Genomic DNA, 17,863 nt, shown 5'->3' with positions numbered 1-17,863 from the left:
ACTCGTTTGTTGAGCCGAATTTTCAACGTACGTCGATGGTGTGAGCACGTCACATTCGCGTATATGTATTTGAGTATTCAAGGTTCTCTTGTGACGTAGCTTTTTCTAGAAGGTTTTAACATGTTGGTTTACGTGCGCACACCTATGTGCTAATTGGTTAACTAGTTGAAGAACTTGTTTCTCAAAACAACCTGGACAGTAAGTTCATAAAAGTATACATGTATGTGTGGGCTCTTTTGTTGTTGTTGTTATGAAAACAAAAAAAAAAAAAAAACACGAAAGTACTGCCATATCTGAATATATTAAATAACGTTTTATATTTTTATGGCATCATTTAGAATGTGTAAGTAAAGCAGGTGTATATTTTTAGATTCTTTAAAATTTTGGTAGAACAAGTAAAGGTTTCGTCATATCGAAGGGCGACTTTGTTTTGTTAATGTTGTAATTGTGTACCAATGAACAGGAAGATACTTAGCCCTTGCTTACCTGGGGCTCAGCATGGCCAAGTGTGTTAAGGCGTTCGACTCGTAATCCTAGGGTCACGGGTCCGAATCCCGGTTCGCCCTTTCAGCCGTGGGGGCGTTATAATGTGATGGTCAATCCCACTATTCGTTGGTAAAAGAGTAGCCCAAGAGTTGGTGGTGGGTGGTGATGAATAGCTGCCTTCCCTCTTGTCTTACACTACTAAATTTGGGACGGCTAGCTCAGATAGCCCTCGAGTAGCTTCGCGCGAAATTCAAAAACAAACAAACCCTTGCTTACCTAGATATCATATATTAGAATACTTGTAGTTTTAAATTGTTAGAAAACCACGTAGGTTCAAGAAATCAACACAACACGAAAACGGTCCGGTGTATATCGTATTTTAATTTTAAAAGTCACTGCGTAATTTGTTTTGTTTTTGTATTTCGCACAAAGCTACTCGAGGGCTATCTGCGCTAGCCGCCCCTAATTCAGCAGTGTAAGACTAGAGGGAAGGCAATTAGTCATTACCACCCACCGCCAACTCTTCGGCTACTCTTTTACCAACGAATAGTGGAACTGACCGTGATTTTATAACGCCCCCACAGCTGAAAGGGTGAGCATGTTTGGTGCGACGGGAATTCGAACCCGCAACCCTCAGATTACGAGTCGGACGCCTTAACCCGGCTGGCCATGCCGGGCCACTACGTAATAAAACGTGTTTTTTTAAATCCAATATCATTCAAAAGTAACGTCTACGTACTCCTTTAAAGTATGCGAAGATGAAATTAGACCAGGGAAGTATGGGTGGAGTGGGTGTAGATAGTACCAAGCAAAGCAAAGGGGGAAATATGTAGGGAATAGATCTATCATTTCTCTCACCAAGCCCCTTCTCATCTATCATATCTCTCTCCAAGCCCCTTCTCATCCATCATCTCTCTCTCCAAGCCCCTTCTCATCCATCATCTCTCTTTCCAAGCCCCTTCTCATCCATCATCTCTTTCCAAGCCCATTCTCATCTATCATCTCTCTTTCCAAGCCCCATCTCATCCATCATATCTCTCTCCAAGCCCCTTCTCATCCATCATCTCTCTTTCCAAGTCTCTTCTCATCCATCATCTCTCTCCAAGCCCCTTCTCATCTATCATCTCTCTCACCAAGCCCCTTCTCAGATAGTAATCTTTATGTTGTTTTGTGTGTGAATTCTTCATTTTTTTTAATAGACACTTAGAGCACATGTTTATTTTTAACACTTTCATCGATACCCAGATTTTAAAAGCGGTATTGGATTTGGTGTCTCTTGCTAGTTAAGTCGATTAATTTCTCATTTTTAATCAAACCATTCGGCTCAAAGTGTGTTTTGTACTAGAAGTGTTTGGTGGATAATAGGTATTATAGAATAAGTTTTTAACCTCGTGATCATTGAGACGCCCGGGATGACCATCAAATTCCTTCACAACTCTACGTACCTAACTTCATACGTGAGTATTCTAGGCAGGTTGTTTAACTGTATTAATTACTTTAAACATATAACACTTTCTCTACATCTGAGATATGTGCATTTACATACAAAATACCACGCAACCAAAAAAAGGAAAAGTTTCATACGTGAAGCACGAGTCTTAACTTACATAAGTTATATAAAGACAGAAAGCTGTCCGTGTGTTACACCGATATCCTGGCCGTTGCGGTACCGATCAGTACGCAACTTGCTTGAAACGGTAGCACTTTTTGCCTTTACAAACAAGTTTCTTTTTAAAATCCTTCCAGTCATATAGGTATAAAACGGATGATTCGCTACTTTGGGCATATACTTAAATTTGAGAATAGATTGGAAGAGATTGTGATGAGTAATCGCATCTAATCAGGTTTACACGCGCACTACGCTTGCCATTGGTGGTGCACAAAAATCACAATCATTACAAATATGATTTTTCATTGCATTCGCGTGGTTGTGAAGGAGACATTAATGCAGCACCACTAAATTTTGGCTGATCGGAACACTCGGTTATATCTCTAATAACCCGTATGATTTACTCGCATCACATTTCAAAAATGCTCAGATCAATGGGCGCTTCTTCAACTCACCCGACTAATAAAAGACAAAACTAGGAAGATAGTCCAAAGAGAAGACTTTGAACTCCATAGGCCCACATGGCCATGTGGGTTAAGGCGCGCGACTCGTAATCTGAGGGTCGCGGGTTCGCATCCACGTCACACCAAACATGCTCGCCTTTTCAGCCTTGGGGGCGTTATAATGTGATGGTCAATCCCACTATTCCTTGGTAAAAGAGTAGCCCAAGAGTTAGCGATAGGTGGTGATGACTGGCTGTCTTCCCTTTAGTCTTACACTGCTAAATTAGGGACGGCTAGCGCAGATAGCCCTCGAGTAGCTTTGTGCAAAAAAACAACAACAACTGAACTCCATAATAGTGCTCATTGCCTACACTCCCACAATTAATAATTTACAGGGACATACAGTTGAGCAAGCAGGAGTATATCAAGGGTAATCAATTTTTTCGCGTGTTTCAGTCAATAAGGAGTTATTAAGAATAACATTTAAATATAAAGATACACAGAAGTCAAAATACCAATCAAGCAACATTTAAAGAAGATTACCAAATATACACAAACAAATATTGTTTGTGTAATACTAGAAGTCATCATCCATACACATATTGTTACTAGGTTACAATATTTTTTTTAGAAAACAAGTTTATAAAACATTTATCCGCATATAATTTTGATAAGGAAATAATGATTAATTTTTCCTTGTTGTAATAAACTAATCGTGAATATTTACAAAAAAAATAATTTACTGAATAATAAATCAATTAATTTATTTCTATGGTATATTTATAGAGGTATGCAAAATAATAATTCATAGCTTACGTCAGTATAACTATTTACACGTAGGTTGGATTTCTTTACTAGACAAAGTTTTCACATTTAAATGATTGAAACAAAGCTGTGAATGTTTCGCGCGTGGGTTACTGAGCCAATAATAAAACAAATCTGTTTTAATTGTTTTAAAGTAGTATCGATTAAAGCTTTTAAATGTCAGCATTTTAAATATAAAATAGAGTAATATTAAGCATGCCATATAAATGTAAACTCATATTCTGTGTTGGTCTTAAAATCTTCTATCTATACAGACGTAAGGTATAGTTAAAACCTTCTATCTATACAGACGTAAGGTATCGTTAAAACCTTCTATCTATACAGACGTATGGTATGGTTAAAACCTTCTATCTGTACAGACATAAGGTATGGTTAAAACCTATCTATCCATACAGACGTAAGGTATAGTTAAAACCTATCTATCCATACAGACGTAAGGTATAGTTAAAACCTTCTATCTATACAGACGTAAGGTATAGTTAAAACCTTCTATCTATACAGACGTAAGGTATAGTTAAAACCTATCTATCCATACAGACGTAAGGTATAGTTAAAACCTATCTATCCATACAGACGTAAGGTATAGTTAAAACCTTCTATCCATATAGACGTATGGTATAGTTAACACCTTCTATCTATAGACATACGGTTTAGTTAAGTAAAAGCTCATATTGTTCTCTGCCTTTTAAATCACCAAAATTAGACGAATAGAAAGTCAAAAATTTATGTTCCATAAATTCAAAATATACATTCGAAATATTGTGCAAATTTGTTCATAGATTTAGGAGGGAGAGATACTATTACACATCTCTGAAGTAGGGCTATTAGTAAGAAATAACTTCCAAATATTATATAGGGTATTGGTCCTAAAACTGTGCGCCGCGGCGAACTCACAGGGGCGCCGCGGAATATTTCAAAATTTCGAGAGAAACGCAACGATATTGACATCTGTCGGACACCGCGCGAACTATTAGCTCGAAATAGTTCATAGTTTTAGTATTCGATCGCGGTACATTCCCTTCGATGACGTTCTCGAATGTTTGAGATATGTTTTTGTTTACTTGTACTTTCGGCTACGTCATTAACTTCTCGAACTTTCTCATTTCTTAGATTTTGTATATAAATACCTGTCAACTCTCCGGATCCGTCAGTAATCGAAATAACTGAAGAATGTTGTGATCAAGTGTCTGTGAGGTCTAGCGAGGTTCAATGAATTATTTTGTTGATTTTTAGTCCTTGTTTTTAAAAATGGAAATATTTTTGAAATTAACAAGAAGTGTGGGAGTGAGAAAAGGATGGTGAACTGAAAGTCAGTGGCAAAGTTTTGAAGAAACGGAATTATGACGATAGTTTTCTAGATTTTTGTTTTACTTCGGAAGATGTCAACCGTGAAGAGTTTCTGCAATATGTATTATATCGAAAAGTTTTGACTCCAGAGTGCATCCTTCCAAGTAAACTAAAACGTCACTTATAGACCATTCATACTAACATGGCTAGTAAATCCCGTGATTATTTTACCAGAAACTTGACAATTTTGAAAGAACAAAAATATTTTTGAAACAAGCGTCAATATCAAGCAGTGCTTTGCAAGCATCCTACAAGGTGGCATATAGTGTCGCGAAATGTAAAAGCTTACACCATCGCAGAAGAACTTATTTTACCGGCTTCAATGAATATGGTGAACATTATGGTTGGTAAATCTACAGGAATACTGCTTTCAAAGGTGTCTTTATTCAACAATGCTATCAGTCGTATAATCCAACATGGCCGGAGACTTTAACGATCAGCTAATTGAAGGAATGAAAGGTAAGTATTTCGGGTTACAGCTAGATGATGCGACGGATGCTCGTTTGATTTGCTAGACGTGGTTCTTGGAATGTGACAAAATTGTGAAAGACCTCTTTTGTAAAAGTATTACAGTAGGTATAAAGTCTGAAGACTTGTTTGAGATCATTGATACTTTTATGTGTGAAAGCAGTTTATACGGGACTATGTGTGTCGGCGTCTGCACTTATGGTGGTCGCTCTATGTCCAGCTGTTATGGAGGATTGCAGACACTCGTGTGAAGCAAAGCTCTTGATGTACTGTGGACCCACTGTCCCTTGCGTCAAAGCACCTGAGTCCTCCACTGAACCCAGGCCTAGAAAATGTGTTGAAAATTGTGAACTTTATAAAAACTCGGCCACAGAAGATAAGGTTTTTCAAAACTGTGTGAGGATATGGAATCTGGGTACACATGTTTGTTTTACCACTGTAACACGCAGTGGCTCTCCCGTGGGAATGTACTGTCCGTATGTTCAAATTAACAGGAACTCTCTACGCTTATCTCGAAGAAGAACACGATTGTGCTAAAAATTTCTTGGATACTGATTTTTTTGTCAAAATTAGCATACCTGTACAGTCTCTTCGAAAAACTGAATGCATTGAATCTCTCTCTGCAGGGAAGCAAGGTGCACATTCTGAAACTCGCAGAGAAGGTTTCAGCTTTCAGAAAATGTTACTACTATGGTGAAGAAAAATGAATTAAGATAGTGGCAAAGACTGTTTCTCCCTGTTGCAGCAGTTTGTTACATCCAATGAAATTGATTTGACCCATCAACTAAAATCTGTTTTTGAGGAGCACCTAACACAGCTCAGTGACTGGTTTAAAAATTAATTTCCAGAAGATATGGAGAAGTTTCCATGGATCTAAGACCCATTCAAGGCTTAGGCCCCATTTGAATTTACCTCTGCAGAAGAAGAAAATTTTATTGAGCCGTCTTGTGACAATACTTTAAAAACAAAATTTGGCAGCATGGAACAAGCTGAGTTTTGGATATCAGTAAAAGATGAATATCCGATGTTAATTGCTAAAGTTCAGCGAATCCTAATTCCATTTGCAACGTCATATTTCTGTGAAGCCGGTTTTTCGGCGGTTGCTGTGATAAAAAGCAAGTACCGCGCGAAAGTCATTGTAGAGCAAGGAATGAGGATGACGGTGTCCAATCTGATTCCAAGGTTTGAGAAGCTGTGCAGTGCCCAACAGGTGCGCACATCCCAGTAGTAATTGTGGTTATTTAAAAATGAAATAAAAATATTGTTTTTACTTTTAATTTACGTGTATTATTCTTTCAAACAGCTACTGAGTTGTTAGGACATAAATACTTATTAAATATTAAGTTGTTTTGACCTAACTGCTCAATAAACGGAACTGTTAGGTTTTACTTTTTGCCTAGGGCCACCGTGAAAAAAGTGCTGACGCACTAAGTACGCTGTGAACCGAGAAAGTTTGGAATACGCTGCTATAGGTTATTAACAATGTCAGTCTTTCGACCTTATTATGCAACAAAAACAACAATTGTAAGTTGTAATGTAAAAACAAGAGTGAGACAACTGGAAGTTGATGGACTTAAAATACTAAAATCCAGTGTTCAGTTCCCGCAGTGGACAAAGAGCATATAGCCAGTTGTGTAGATTTGCATGAAAAAATATTATTACCACTGCCACTATTGCTGCTTGTGAACAGAATATGGAATAATATTTTCCCATTTCAAGGGTTTACTATATATTTGTACCGTTTTAATATCAAGTTAAAGTATTTAGCAATTTTGACGGATTGTGCGGTTTTAATCGACAAAGTATTAGATTTGATGGTAAAGATAACCAATTAATGTCTTCGCTACCTGCAGGGCATCCATCGTCACATACTAGTCAAACAATAAAGTATTTAAAAACCCATTAAATAATGTTGAACTTTCCTGTATCTTTTACATAGAATGTGAGTAATCTCATCTTTTACCCACCAGACGCTGCACACAGAAACTCGCACGTTTTGATCATAAGTAAGATGTTAAATGTCAGTGTCGGGAACTTGATTGAATTAGAAGAATATGGAAATAGAAGTAGAAAGTGGTTTTCTTCTTATTTTGCTCTAGTTAAATGCACAATACCCACTAAACTTGTATGAAACTTACTATAGTCATTGTGCACTAAATTATCTAAAACTCTTTTGTTTCGGTTATTTCACTTTTGCTTTAAATTAAATGCATATTTAGGCACATATCCCTATCTGTATATCTAAAGCCTAAAAAATAATCCTTTGAGAATAAATAATTTATTTTTTAGAATACTTTTTCAAATCTACACGTATGGTACCTATTTTTGATTTGATATACTGGAGGGAAAATAGATCATCAATAGCAACCACAGCTAATTCTTAGACTACACTTTTTTTGTGTGCAAATACTGAGATTTAACCATCACCGTTATAACGCAACTACAGCTTCAAAGTGCAGAATTCGTTTTAGTGACAACAGGAAACGAAACATGAACTATGGGACTCAGAGTTTGGTTTACCATTGGCTATACTCCATGTTTACGAGGCTCAGTAGTGACTCCAGTGGTTCTACTCCACGCTAGTACTTCAACTCTGCAATTTCAAAACAGCCAAACTCTATAGTTAACTAAAATAATAGTATTTATACTTTTTATGGTGTTATTTAGAATTCAAACAATCCATATGGTTGAATGGGTTTTTAGTAAATACCATTCGGAATGAGAAATTGGATAAATTAATACAGTGGTACCTCTGTTCCAGAAGGCTGTTCAAAACCGAATCAATTTTTCCCATAAGAAATACTGTAAATTAAATTAATTCATTACAGACCTCCAAAAATTACACATTATGAAACATTTTAAGTAAAAATATTGCTTATTTATACCTGTATAATAATACTTACATGCATAAAGCCAACCACAAAAACTATAAATGCAATAAATGAAAATTTAACTGCACCTTACCTGTGCTGAGGAGAGCTGATGGCATAAGTGAAAGGTGGTGAGGAACGTGGAGAGTAGGAGGGTTATTATTGTTTGGAAGGGGAATCACCTTCCATAAAAACATCAGGTAACTCTCCTGTAGTTTTTTCCTCTTTTCTGTCTCTTTACACTGCTACAACCTGCTCGAGACTCACTGGACCTATTTCTCACTAAAAACTTGTCTAATGAGGTTTGTTTCTGCCTGCATTTTAAAATGTTTCTGAAGTAAGACGTGGCATAGTCATTGAAAAGGTTTATGCTGCTGTTTGCTACAGCTTTGTCAGGGTGATATTTTTCCACAAAACTTTGTAACTCTCCCCATTTTCCACACATTTTCTTGATTAGTGAACTAGGAACATCCTCCCTTCTCTCCTCCTCATCTGAAGACACTTTTTTAGTTGCCTTCTGTTGCTGCTCCTTCTGAAGGTCTTGGAGATCTTCCATGGTGAGCTCAGTGTTGTGGTCTTCTACCAACTCCTCCACATCATTACCACTCACATTCAAGCCCATACACTTGCCTAGTGTGACAATATCCTCGACAACAGGCTCAGCCTCAAAGCCTTCAAAGTCTCTATCTGCTACAGAGTCTGGCCACAATTTCTTCCAGGCTGAGTTCATGGTCCTCAAAGACACTTCCCTCCAGGCTTTGTCTATGATCCTCAAGCAATGGAGGATATTAAAGTGATTTGTCCAGAACTCTCTGAGGGTTAACTCTGTGTCAGAGGTCACTTCAAAGCACCTTTGAAACAGTGCTTTGGTGAAGAGTTTCTTAAAGTTTGATATGACTTGCTGGTCCATGGGCTGAATGAGAGGAGTCGTGTTAGGGGGCAAGAGCTTTACTGTAATGAAACTGTACTCCTCCACCAACCCATCCTACAAGCCTGGTGGGTGAGCAGGTGCATTATCCATCATAAGAAGGGCCTTGAGTGGCAACTGTTTTTCTGTGAGGTAATTCTTTACACTTGGGGCAAACACTTCATGGACCCACTCCATAAAAAATTGCCTGGTTACCCATGCTTTACTATTAGCTCTCCACGTGACATTTAGTTTACTTTTCAAGACATTATTTTTCTTAAAAGCCCTCGGGTTATCAGAATGGTACACAAGCAAAGGCTTAAGTTTTAAGTCCCACTTGCATTACTCCATAACAATAGAGTTAGCCTCTCCTTCATTGGCTTGTGTTGTAGCAGTGACTTCTCTTTGGTGATGTAGGTCGTCATTGGCATTCTCTTCCAAAAGAGGCCTGTCTCATCACAGTTGAACACTTGTTGGGGAATAAAACCCTCAGCTTCTACATAGTCCTTAAATTCCTTAACAAATTTATCAGCAGCATCTTTGTTAGAACTAGCACCCTTTTCATGTCTCACCACACTATGTATGCCACTTCTCTTCCTAATTTTTTCAAACCACCCCCTACTAGTGTTAAAGGCATCATTTGTATCAGCACTCATTTCAGGGGTGTTTTTCAGGAGGTCAGCATGCAACTGCTTTGCTTTCTCACAAATGATGGTCTCGGAAATGCTATAGTTTACCCAAATCAACAACAGTTTTTCTACCTCTTCCATTGTTTGTGATCTTTGTTTTGTAAGCACTGTCACTCCTTTTGCAGCATGAGCTCCTTTGATGACCTCTTTATTTTTCAGTGTGGTGCAGACTGTAGACTTCTCCATACCAAACTGTGTAGCAAGGTCAGACACACAAACACTACTCTCATACTTCTCTATGAGATCTTTTTTCACCTCTATTGTGGCTCTAACAACTTTTCTTTTTGATTTGCTGCATTCATTATCCTTCTTTGACCGCATGGTGGCTTATTTAATCAGAATATTTAGAAAAAAAAACAAGAATGTTCACAGCAAATTTTAGTGGAGGTATGGACTGAGCGACAGGTGCGGGTAAAATGTTTTGGGCAAGCTTGGCATGAGCCAAAAATGGTTGAAGGGTCGTTTAGGTCATCAGTCAGGTTATTTGAGGGGTTTGGGCCACAACAGCTTGGTTCAGGAACTGAGTTTATGTTCAACAACCGAGACATTTTTTTCCAAACAATATGGTCGAAAACCGAATTGTTTCAGAAGGGAGTCGTTCGAGAACCGAGGTACCATTGTATACATAAACACCTTTATCAACAAGTGTAACCTCCCTCTCCAAGTAGCTTAAAATAAGTTTCAAGGCTTACAATACTAAAAACTATCTTTTGAAATCCATGGTGTGCCAAGTACAGATAGCACATTGTGTAACTTTGCACTTAACAAAAAACACACAAAGAACAATAGGTGGAATATGTTTTATTTATACTTTATATTCTTATTTGCACATTATATCGGTGATTAAAGAACTTTAACTAATTCTGAAAACACATTTGGGGAGCATAATGTTTATTATTTATACTTATACAGTCATTTATTTTGTTAATTGAAGTTATATAAAATGTATCACAAAGTAAGAAAGAAGGTAGAAAAAAAGTGGAGCAGCTACAGAATATTCTGATGATCCTAACCTGTTCAGTAATTTGAAATGTGAGACAAACATACAAGATGTCTTGCTATTTTAATTCTGCTTATATATTAAATCTCTTATTTGATGCATCAACAATATGAAAATGAAGAAGAGGGTAATTCAGAATAACTTTTTAATTAAAGGTTATTTAGTCTTTCTTTCTTTATTTCATTTGTTTTTTAAGTATAAGGTTACAACTTTTACTTTTCCGAAGTTTAACTGCCAAGGGGCATTATTTAATAAAATACAAGTTAAATCAATTTATAACGTACAGAATGCTGTTGACCAGCTGATACTGGAAAGGATCTCACTTTAGCCACAAGTATTGGTAATCTAGTACCAAGTAATTTACATTCACAAATAAAAGTATTGGTAATCTAGTACCAAGTTATTTACATTCACAAATAAAAGTATTGGTAATCTAGTACCAAGTTATTTATATTCACAAATAATGATTTATTGTATCAACAAAACACTACAGTTTATGTAAAAAGAAGAAAGTTTTACTTTTTGTAATCTAATGAAAATTATTTTTTGAGGCAATCAACAAAGGTGAGTATTTTCTACAATTAGTTCACAGTATGCTCTGTTGTAGGATATTTGTACAGATACATTACTTTAGGGGTCTTAGGTATCACAAATGCAAGATAGATTAAGCTTTTATTTTTGTTTTGATCATAAATGTTTTAATCTTTTGAAGTAAATAATATATTTTAAGGCAAAGTACTTGCAGCTTGTATTTTTTATTTGAGGGCTTTTTTCCCTAAAATTTACCATTTCAGCTTTTGGTGTGGTGATACATTGAATACGATCAACAGTAGGTTACATTAATATAAGGAAAATGTCACACTGCAAATCAGAGTTGTTACTTTTTTCTTGTAGCTGTAATATTGTAGAAGATAATTGATCACACACACTTCAAAATATTATATTAGTACAATAAATGTTAGATCTTTCATTAGTAGAGATACTTTCATTTATTATGCTTTAAGTGAGATAGGTATTGTAAAACCACACCTTACAGTCATGGGCACAAGCCTTTTGAACTTTTTTCAGTGGCCCACTTACCCTCAACACTCACCATGATCTAAAATTATAAGGGAGGTACTCAAGACGTATCCTACATAATATTCCCGTCCATGCATTCTCAATTTTAAAGATAATTGGACTTGTATGGTACAGGTAAACCAAAAATTGAAATACAGTTTACTGATCATGTTTACAAAGAATTGCCTTAGTAGTATTTAAAGCACTGTTTATTGAACTAAAATTAATGGCTGAATACTTAGTTGTGTTGTAGTTGCTAAATAAAAATAAGTAAAATTGTGAAAACATTTAATTAAATAATTTAAGTGTTATTGAACTTATGTATTACAATAACAATCATGCATAAAACGTGATGCAACTTGTAGCTTGTTTGGATACCACTAAAAAAGTATCACCATATAATAAAGTATTTACTAGTAATATTATGGCATAAATGATGTTATTTATGGGCTTTATCCTTGTATAAAATAGTGTTTATCCACGTTTGTTGTAATGCATTAAAAGTCAGTATGAATTGTAATTAAAATCACTTAACTCTCTCTCTTGGTTCAGGAAAACCCGTCGAAAGGACAAGGATGCAGTAGCCCCCTGTCAAGAAGAATCTAAATTATATTTAGAACCTGCAGTTCTGGAAACAACAATCCAGGAAACAATATTACGAGAAGCGATAGAACTTCCATCAGGGTTAGACTACAACGAATGGTTGGCATCTCATAGTAAGTCTTTTACTATAATCATATAATCCAACTAACAAATAACATAAGTGCCAACAAGTTTAGATTACTGTTAATAAGTTATAAAGTTTAGTACACAAGTTAAAAAACTTCTAAAATGAAAACATTATAACACAGTCTTTCACTTTCAGTTCATAATTGGAAATGTTTTCAGTTCATCTCCGCTTTTCAACTAGAAAACAAAAACATATTTCAGATGTTTATATTTAAGACATCACTTAGATTTTATGAGCAGCCTCTTAAGAAATGTTGATAAAACATTGTAGCCAACAAGGAACCATTTGGTCCTTTAAGGCTATTTTTGCACGCAACACATGAAAAGAAATATTGAAAACTATACTTTTTCATGAAATCGTGTATTTCATTCTTTAAACTTTTGAAAGGTTCCAGCCCCTATTATCTTCTAATGGCAACTTATTCCATCATCTAATCATTATGTTTTGTTTTCAAAACTTATAATTTCATTCTACTGTATTCATGAAAAAGCAAACCAAATCAGATACCTCTAGCTTATCATTTCCTTGAATATTCTTGTAAAATTAAAAAAGATAACCTTTAACCCTTCTTTTCTCAAAGAAAAAAACGTAAGAGGTCCTGAGCCATCTTCATAAAAATAACCTTTTCATAACATGAATCATCCTAGTAATACTCTTCAGTATCCTTTCTTAGAAAAAAAAAATGAGCACCATATAGTGATTTATAGAGAAAGGTAATTACTTCTTTTCACTTGTAATCAGTATGACAATGAGTTTAGAGGTGGTCAATAAGTGGAATTTGCTAATCAGTTAATTCATGTGCTCATTAATGGATTACATTAAAGGAACTGATTTTAACAACATTTAAGCATTAAAAAACATACAGGTACATGGTGGTTGTCATTAAAAAACTTATTACACTAAAAGTTGAGTTTCAGTATTCATGCTGGGAAGAGTACAGATATTCCCTTTATGTAGTTTTGTGCTTAGCAATAAATACAGGGTGTTCAGAAAGCCACTGTGTAGTGTTGAAAGCAGCAATAACAGCATTCATTCAGTCTATTTCAAGCCAGCAACTGATAGCAATGTTTAGAAACAAAATAAGAAAGATCCAAGCCTGTATTGATACCAACAGGGGTCACTTTCAGCATTGTTTATAATTGTCATTCATATTTACCTTCTGTATTCTATATTGAAACATGTCTGTTAATAAATATATTAGTGCACAGTGACTTTTCAAACACCCTGTAGAAACAGTAACAGTTGTTTTACTGTGTATATAGTTGAAGTAATTAAAAATAGTAGTAAATGGAAACCCTAATTTAGATTAATTGATTATTTTACTAATAGGAATGGAGCATTCTCTCAAATGATTGAGTGATTTATCCTTCACTATGGTACTTAGTGGGTTACAATCAATATTTGACATGATATAAATTATGATAGCCGAAGTTAATTTATTCAGTTGTTATTGAACATGTGTATTATTTCTTTCCTTGTATTACATGGTGCCATGCTTCCAGTAGCACGGTTGTATTTCTTCAGACTTGCACTACTGGAAACCAGGTCTTGATACTTGTGGTAGGCAGAGCACAGACAGCCCATCATATGGCTTTGTACTCAACTACAACCAATAACAAAAATCATGCCACTCTAATAAAATGTTTTGAAATACCCAAAAGTACTATAATTATGGTTATTTCCAAGTATTAGTTGAACTTACTAATTGACTCAAGTTATTCTGTAGTACCCAACATCTTCAATACAATTAGAAATAATAAAAAGTTTAATATTGTCAACAAAAATTATTGATTTAATAATTATGTTCCTATCAATATTGTTAGTGTGAGAGAAAGAATGATCCCAAGCAATGACTCCTAAGGCACATAATTAGCAACAAGGGTTCAGTTTGAGATTCTGTTAAAAAAAACAAAGTTGCTTTCTGTCACCAAGCCACCTTAGGCTGCAATCCAATTAATTATTATTTCACAACCCCTAATTTTCATGATCTTGTTTGATCATATTTTGCATGATATTACACCGAAAGTTTTTTTTAGAATCTAAAAACATCATGTCCATACCCATCCAGCTATCCAGTTAACAAGTGATGTGCAAAAAAAGCTAACAAATTAATAAGACCAGACTTTGGATTAGTAAATCCATTTTGGACCACTTTTGTGATATATCTTACTTCAGAGATGACACTAAGTGTCCAATAATTCTGGAGCAACTATTAGAACCCTCTTTAAAAATAAATATAGAAACTCTCTAGTCCATCCTCAGTCATGTACCCAGTGTTGCTTGACCTGCCAAAAATTAATTAGAGAAACTTGCTAATCTTTGCCCTCCATTTGCCATTGAGGAAAATATTACTTGGTTTTGGTGCATGATCTATTTCTAATTCTTCAATTTGTTTGGTGACTGTGAATTGATTATTTTGCATACATGCATACAGTGGCATTTGGTAAGATCTTTTCTTGCATCAACAGAAGAGGGTAAAAGTATATAAGAGTACAGCCATCTCATAATCTTCACCACAAAGTATTTTATGAGCATGTTTTTTTCATAGCCTAATCCTTATTTGACATTTTGCCTAATTTTAACCAACTAAAGAAATCCTTTACTGCTCATCTTAAATTTATCATCTGCCCGATAAGGTTGCCTACAACAACTGCCACTTAAAACATTGTACCCTTGAAACCTCTGATTGCAGTCCTTATAAACTGAACCTCTTTACTCTCATTATATTATATTTTTCAACCCAGTAGACTTGTATATTACATGCTTTCATTGGTTTAGCCACAAATAAGATGCTTTGTTGTACATAAGAGTGTACACATTGATACATCTATTGATAGCATTCCTGTTTTTATTTTTTGTTTGGTTTAACTACTGGGATCATTCCAATTCCCTTGGTTTTACCCATTTGATTCAACATTACAAATACTCCTTTCTATAGAAGTCAAACAGTCCTGCCTTTTATGTTATATTTGTTTTTAATTGTGGAATAAAAGAGCTTTGCATGAGCAATTTGTGTAATGTGAATCTCTAAAGAGATCAACTTGAAATCCGTACAGATTCATTTCATAGTTTTTTTCAGGTAGGAACTCATAATGTGCAAAGTACAGAATAGTTGCTTAACAGAACTTTATTATGATTATAAACTACCAAATTCTTTATTCACTAATCTCTATTTGTAAAATTCAGAAAGATCTGTGCTATCTAAATATTCAGACACATGAAATTATGATGGCTGAATAAAACCACAAGAGTTTTATCCATTGAAAATCTACAAGCTTTCTATTTTATTAATATTTTGGGGGCATTCAAGAGAATTTTCATTGCAATGATTAATTTTACCTCTGTTCCAGCTTCACAAAATGAAGTGACTTGTGTCTTATTAATTGAGTTTTAAGTTGCATAAAATTGTTAAAGACTTCAGTTAATTCACCTGTTTCATTTAGGTTTTGTTTCTTAAAGTAACAATACATTTGGGTTTTTTGGAATGTTTTTGGCAATTTTGTTTTCACACATTGAGTTTTCTTTTCAGCATTATCATTTTTTGATCATGTCAACCTAATCTATGGAACAATATCAGAATTCTGTACAATGTCTGGCTGTCCAGATATGACAGGTCCCTGTAACAGGTGAGTTTTTTAGTCTCTTCTTTCATATAAATAACTATTTTATTATTGTTTGTTGCTCCACTTGCCACATTTTATTTGACACCTTATATTAATTTTGGGGGGAAAGTGAAGGAAAAGTAAATTTAAGTTCCAAAGTAGCATTACCAACAAACCAGAAAGGTTTTTAACCTCAAAGAAAAATATTTTTAATCATTTGCAGGAGAAAAAACTAGATTATATAAAATATTGGAATAATATCATAAGGAATCAATTTCAAAAGTAGTAATGAAATGAAATATTCTCTATGCAATTACTTTATGTACTTAGGAAGAAATTATTTAAAACTACTAGTTTGTATTGACAGATATCCTCTTTTTCACAGATGAAGTACATCCTATATATTACTATATTTTCAACCAACAGAAATCAATGTACATCATGTCCTGTAACTTCTCATCTCAATAGAGCCAGTTTATCACATCTTTGACTAGCTGTCATTAGTCTGTATAAGCAAACTCTCTTGTTGACATGGCATACCTTCCACAATTCTGACGTGCTCAGTGTTCTTTGTTCAAATGTACTTGCTGTTTCTTTAATACTTGTTACACTCTTATAAATTATTGTAAGTAAAAGAAATTTAATAATAAAAAAATAACTACTTTGAATTAAGTGTTTGGTTAGGTACATAGATTTGGAAATTATATGTGATACAGGTGCTGCACCAAACAAGCAAGCACTGAATTAAGACACACAGTGAGGGGATACAAATTCCAACTATATACGAGAAGTTAGAATAAGGTGTTTACTACATTGATAGCAAAGCCTAAAACTGTTAAATGTCAGAAAAAAAAGGTTCTGAACTAGATGTAAGAGTCTTATTCACCAGTGGGATGTCTTTGTTTTTTTGTATTTGTTTGATTTTCAGGGCCAGCCTTGAGATGGACAGTGTGTGCCCCACACAGAGTGACTATTTCAAGGGTTGACAAAATTTACATTGCAGTCAGCATTTCTTGTCAGTTTTACAGGGTATCAAATGCATAGTTTGCAAAGGCCACAATTTTACCTAGGACTGGTTCTGTTGGGTTCTGCAGATACATTTTGAAAGTTTCATATATTACTATTCTCCCTAAACAACTGTAATTCTCCATTTTTTTTAGGTGTAAATTAGATTATTTGCAGAGAGAGAGATATTTACAGATCTCTCTCTTTTTTTTTTTTTTTCAAACATAACCGAGTTACTCATACAGTGGTTTTCACAGATAGCTTTGATTGCATATCTTTTCCCAACATAAGTTTGATATACATCTTTATTTTCTAGGCAGTATCTTTGGTTTGATGACAAAGGAAAGAAATCTAGATTAGCAGCAACTCAGTATGTAGATTATGTGATGACATTTACACAGAAGATAGTAAATGATGAATCCTTATTTCCCACAAAGTTTGGTAAGTTTTCTGAAAATTGATATTGAAAATTTTATAAATAAATTCTGATTATCAGCTTAGTTGTCATATAAAGTTAAGTAAAATGGATGAACATAATTTTTATGTTATTATTTTGACATAACACCAGAAGATTAATTTTTCATAAAATATTTCTGTCCATAAATATTAACTATCTGGTGGAATTCTCAGCGTGCAGTTACAATATGAAGAACAATAATAATAATTTCTTTAGAAATTTCTTTTCAAGTAACAGATGCATGCTACTTAAAATAATGCACCAAGAAATATATTTATTTTACATTAAAAAAAGAAAAAAATCATTTTAAAAAATGGTCCTACAAATTACCTTTAGACTTGTAAATAGTTTCTTCTGTTTTCTATA

General features: G+C 34.6%; 1 protein-coding gene across 3 annotated transcripts in view; it reads left to right on the top strand.

Moving 5' to 3' along the window:
- LOC143255983 (MOB kinase activator 2-like) overlaps positions 1 to 17,863 on the top strand; it is a 131,297-nt gene that overhangs the window by 109,371 nt on the left and 4,063 nt on the right. For all 3 annotated transcript variants that reach the window (XM_076512494.1, XM_076512493.1, XM_076512492.1), the window contains exons 2-4: positions 12,256 to 12,419; positions 15,963 to 16,059; positions 17,357 to 17,481. In XM_076512494.1, coding sequence (XP_076368609.1) covers positions 12,256 to 12,419; positions 15,963 to 16,059; positions 17,357 to 17,481 — 386 coding nt within the window. The remainder of the gene's footprint in view (positions 1 to 12,255; positions 12,420 to 15,962; positions 16,060 to 17,356; positions 17,482 to 17,863) is intronic.

This window comes from Tachypleus tridentatus, chromosome 7 (genome assembly GCF_004210375.1).
Source record: "Tachypleus tridentatus isolate NWPU-2018 chromosome 7, ASM421037v1, whole genome shotgun sequence".
Classification (NCBI taxonomy): Eukaryota; Metazoa; Arthropoda; class Merostomata; order Xiphosura; family Limulidae; genus Tachypleus; species Tachypleus tridentatus.
This window is presented reverse-complemented; position numbering and strand designations above follow the sequence as displayed.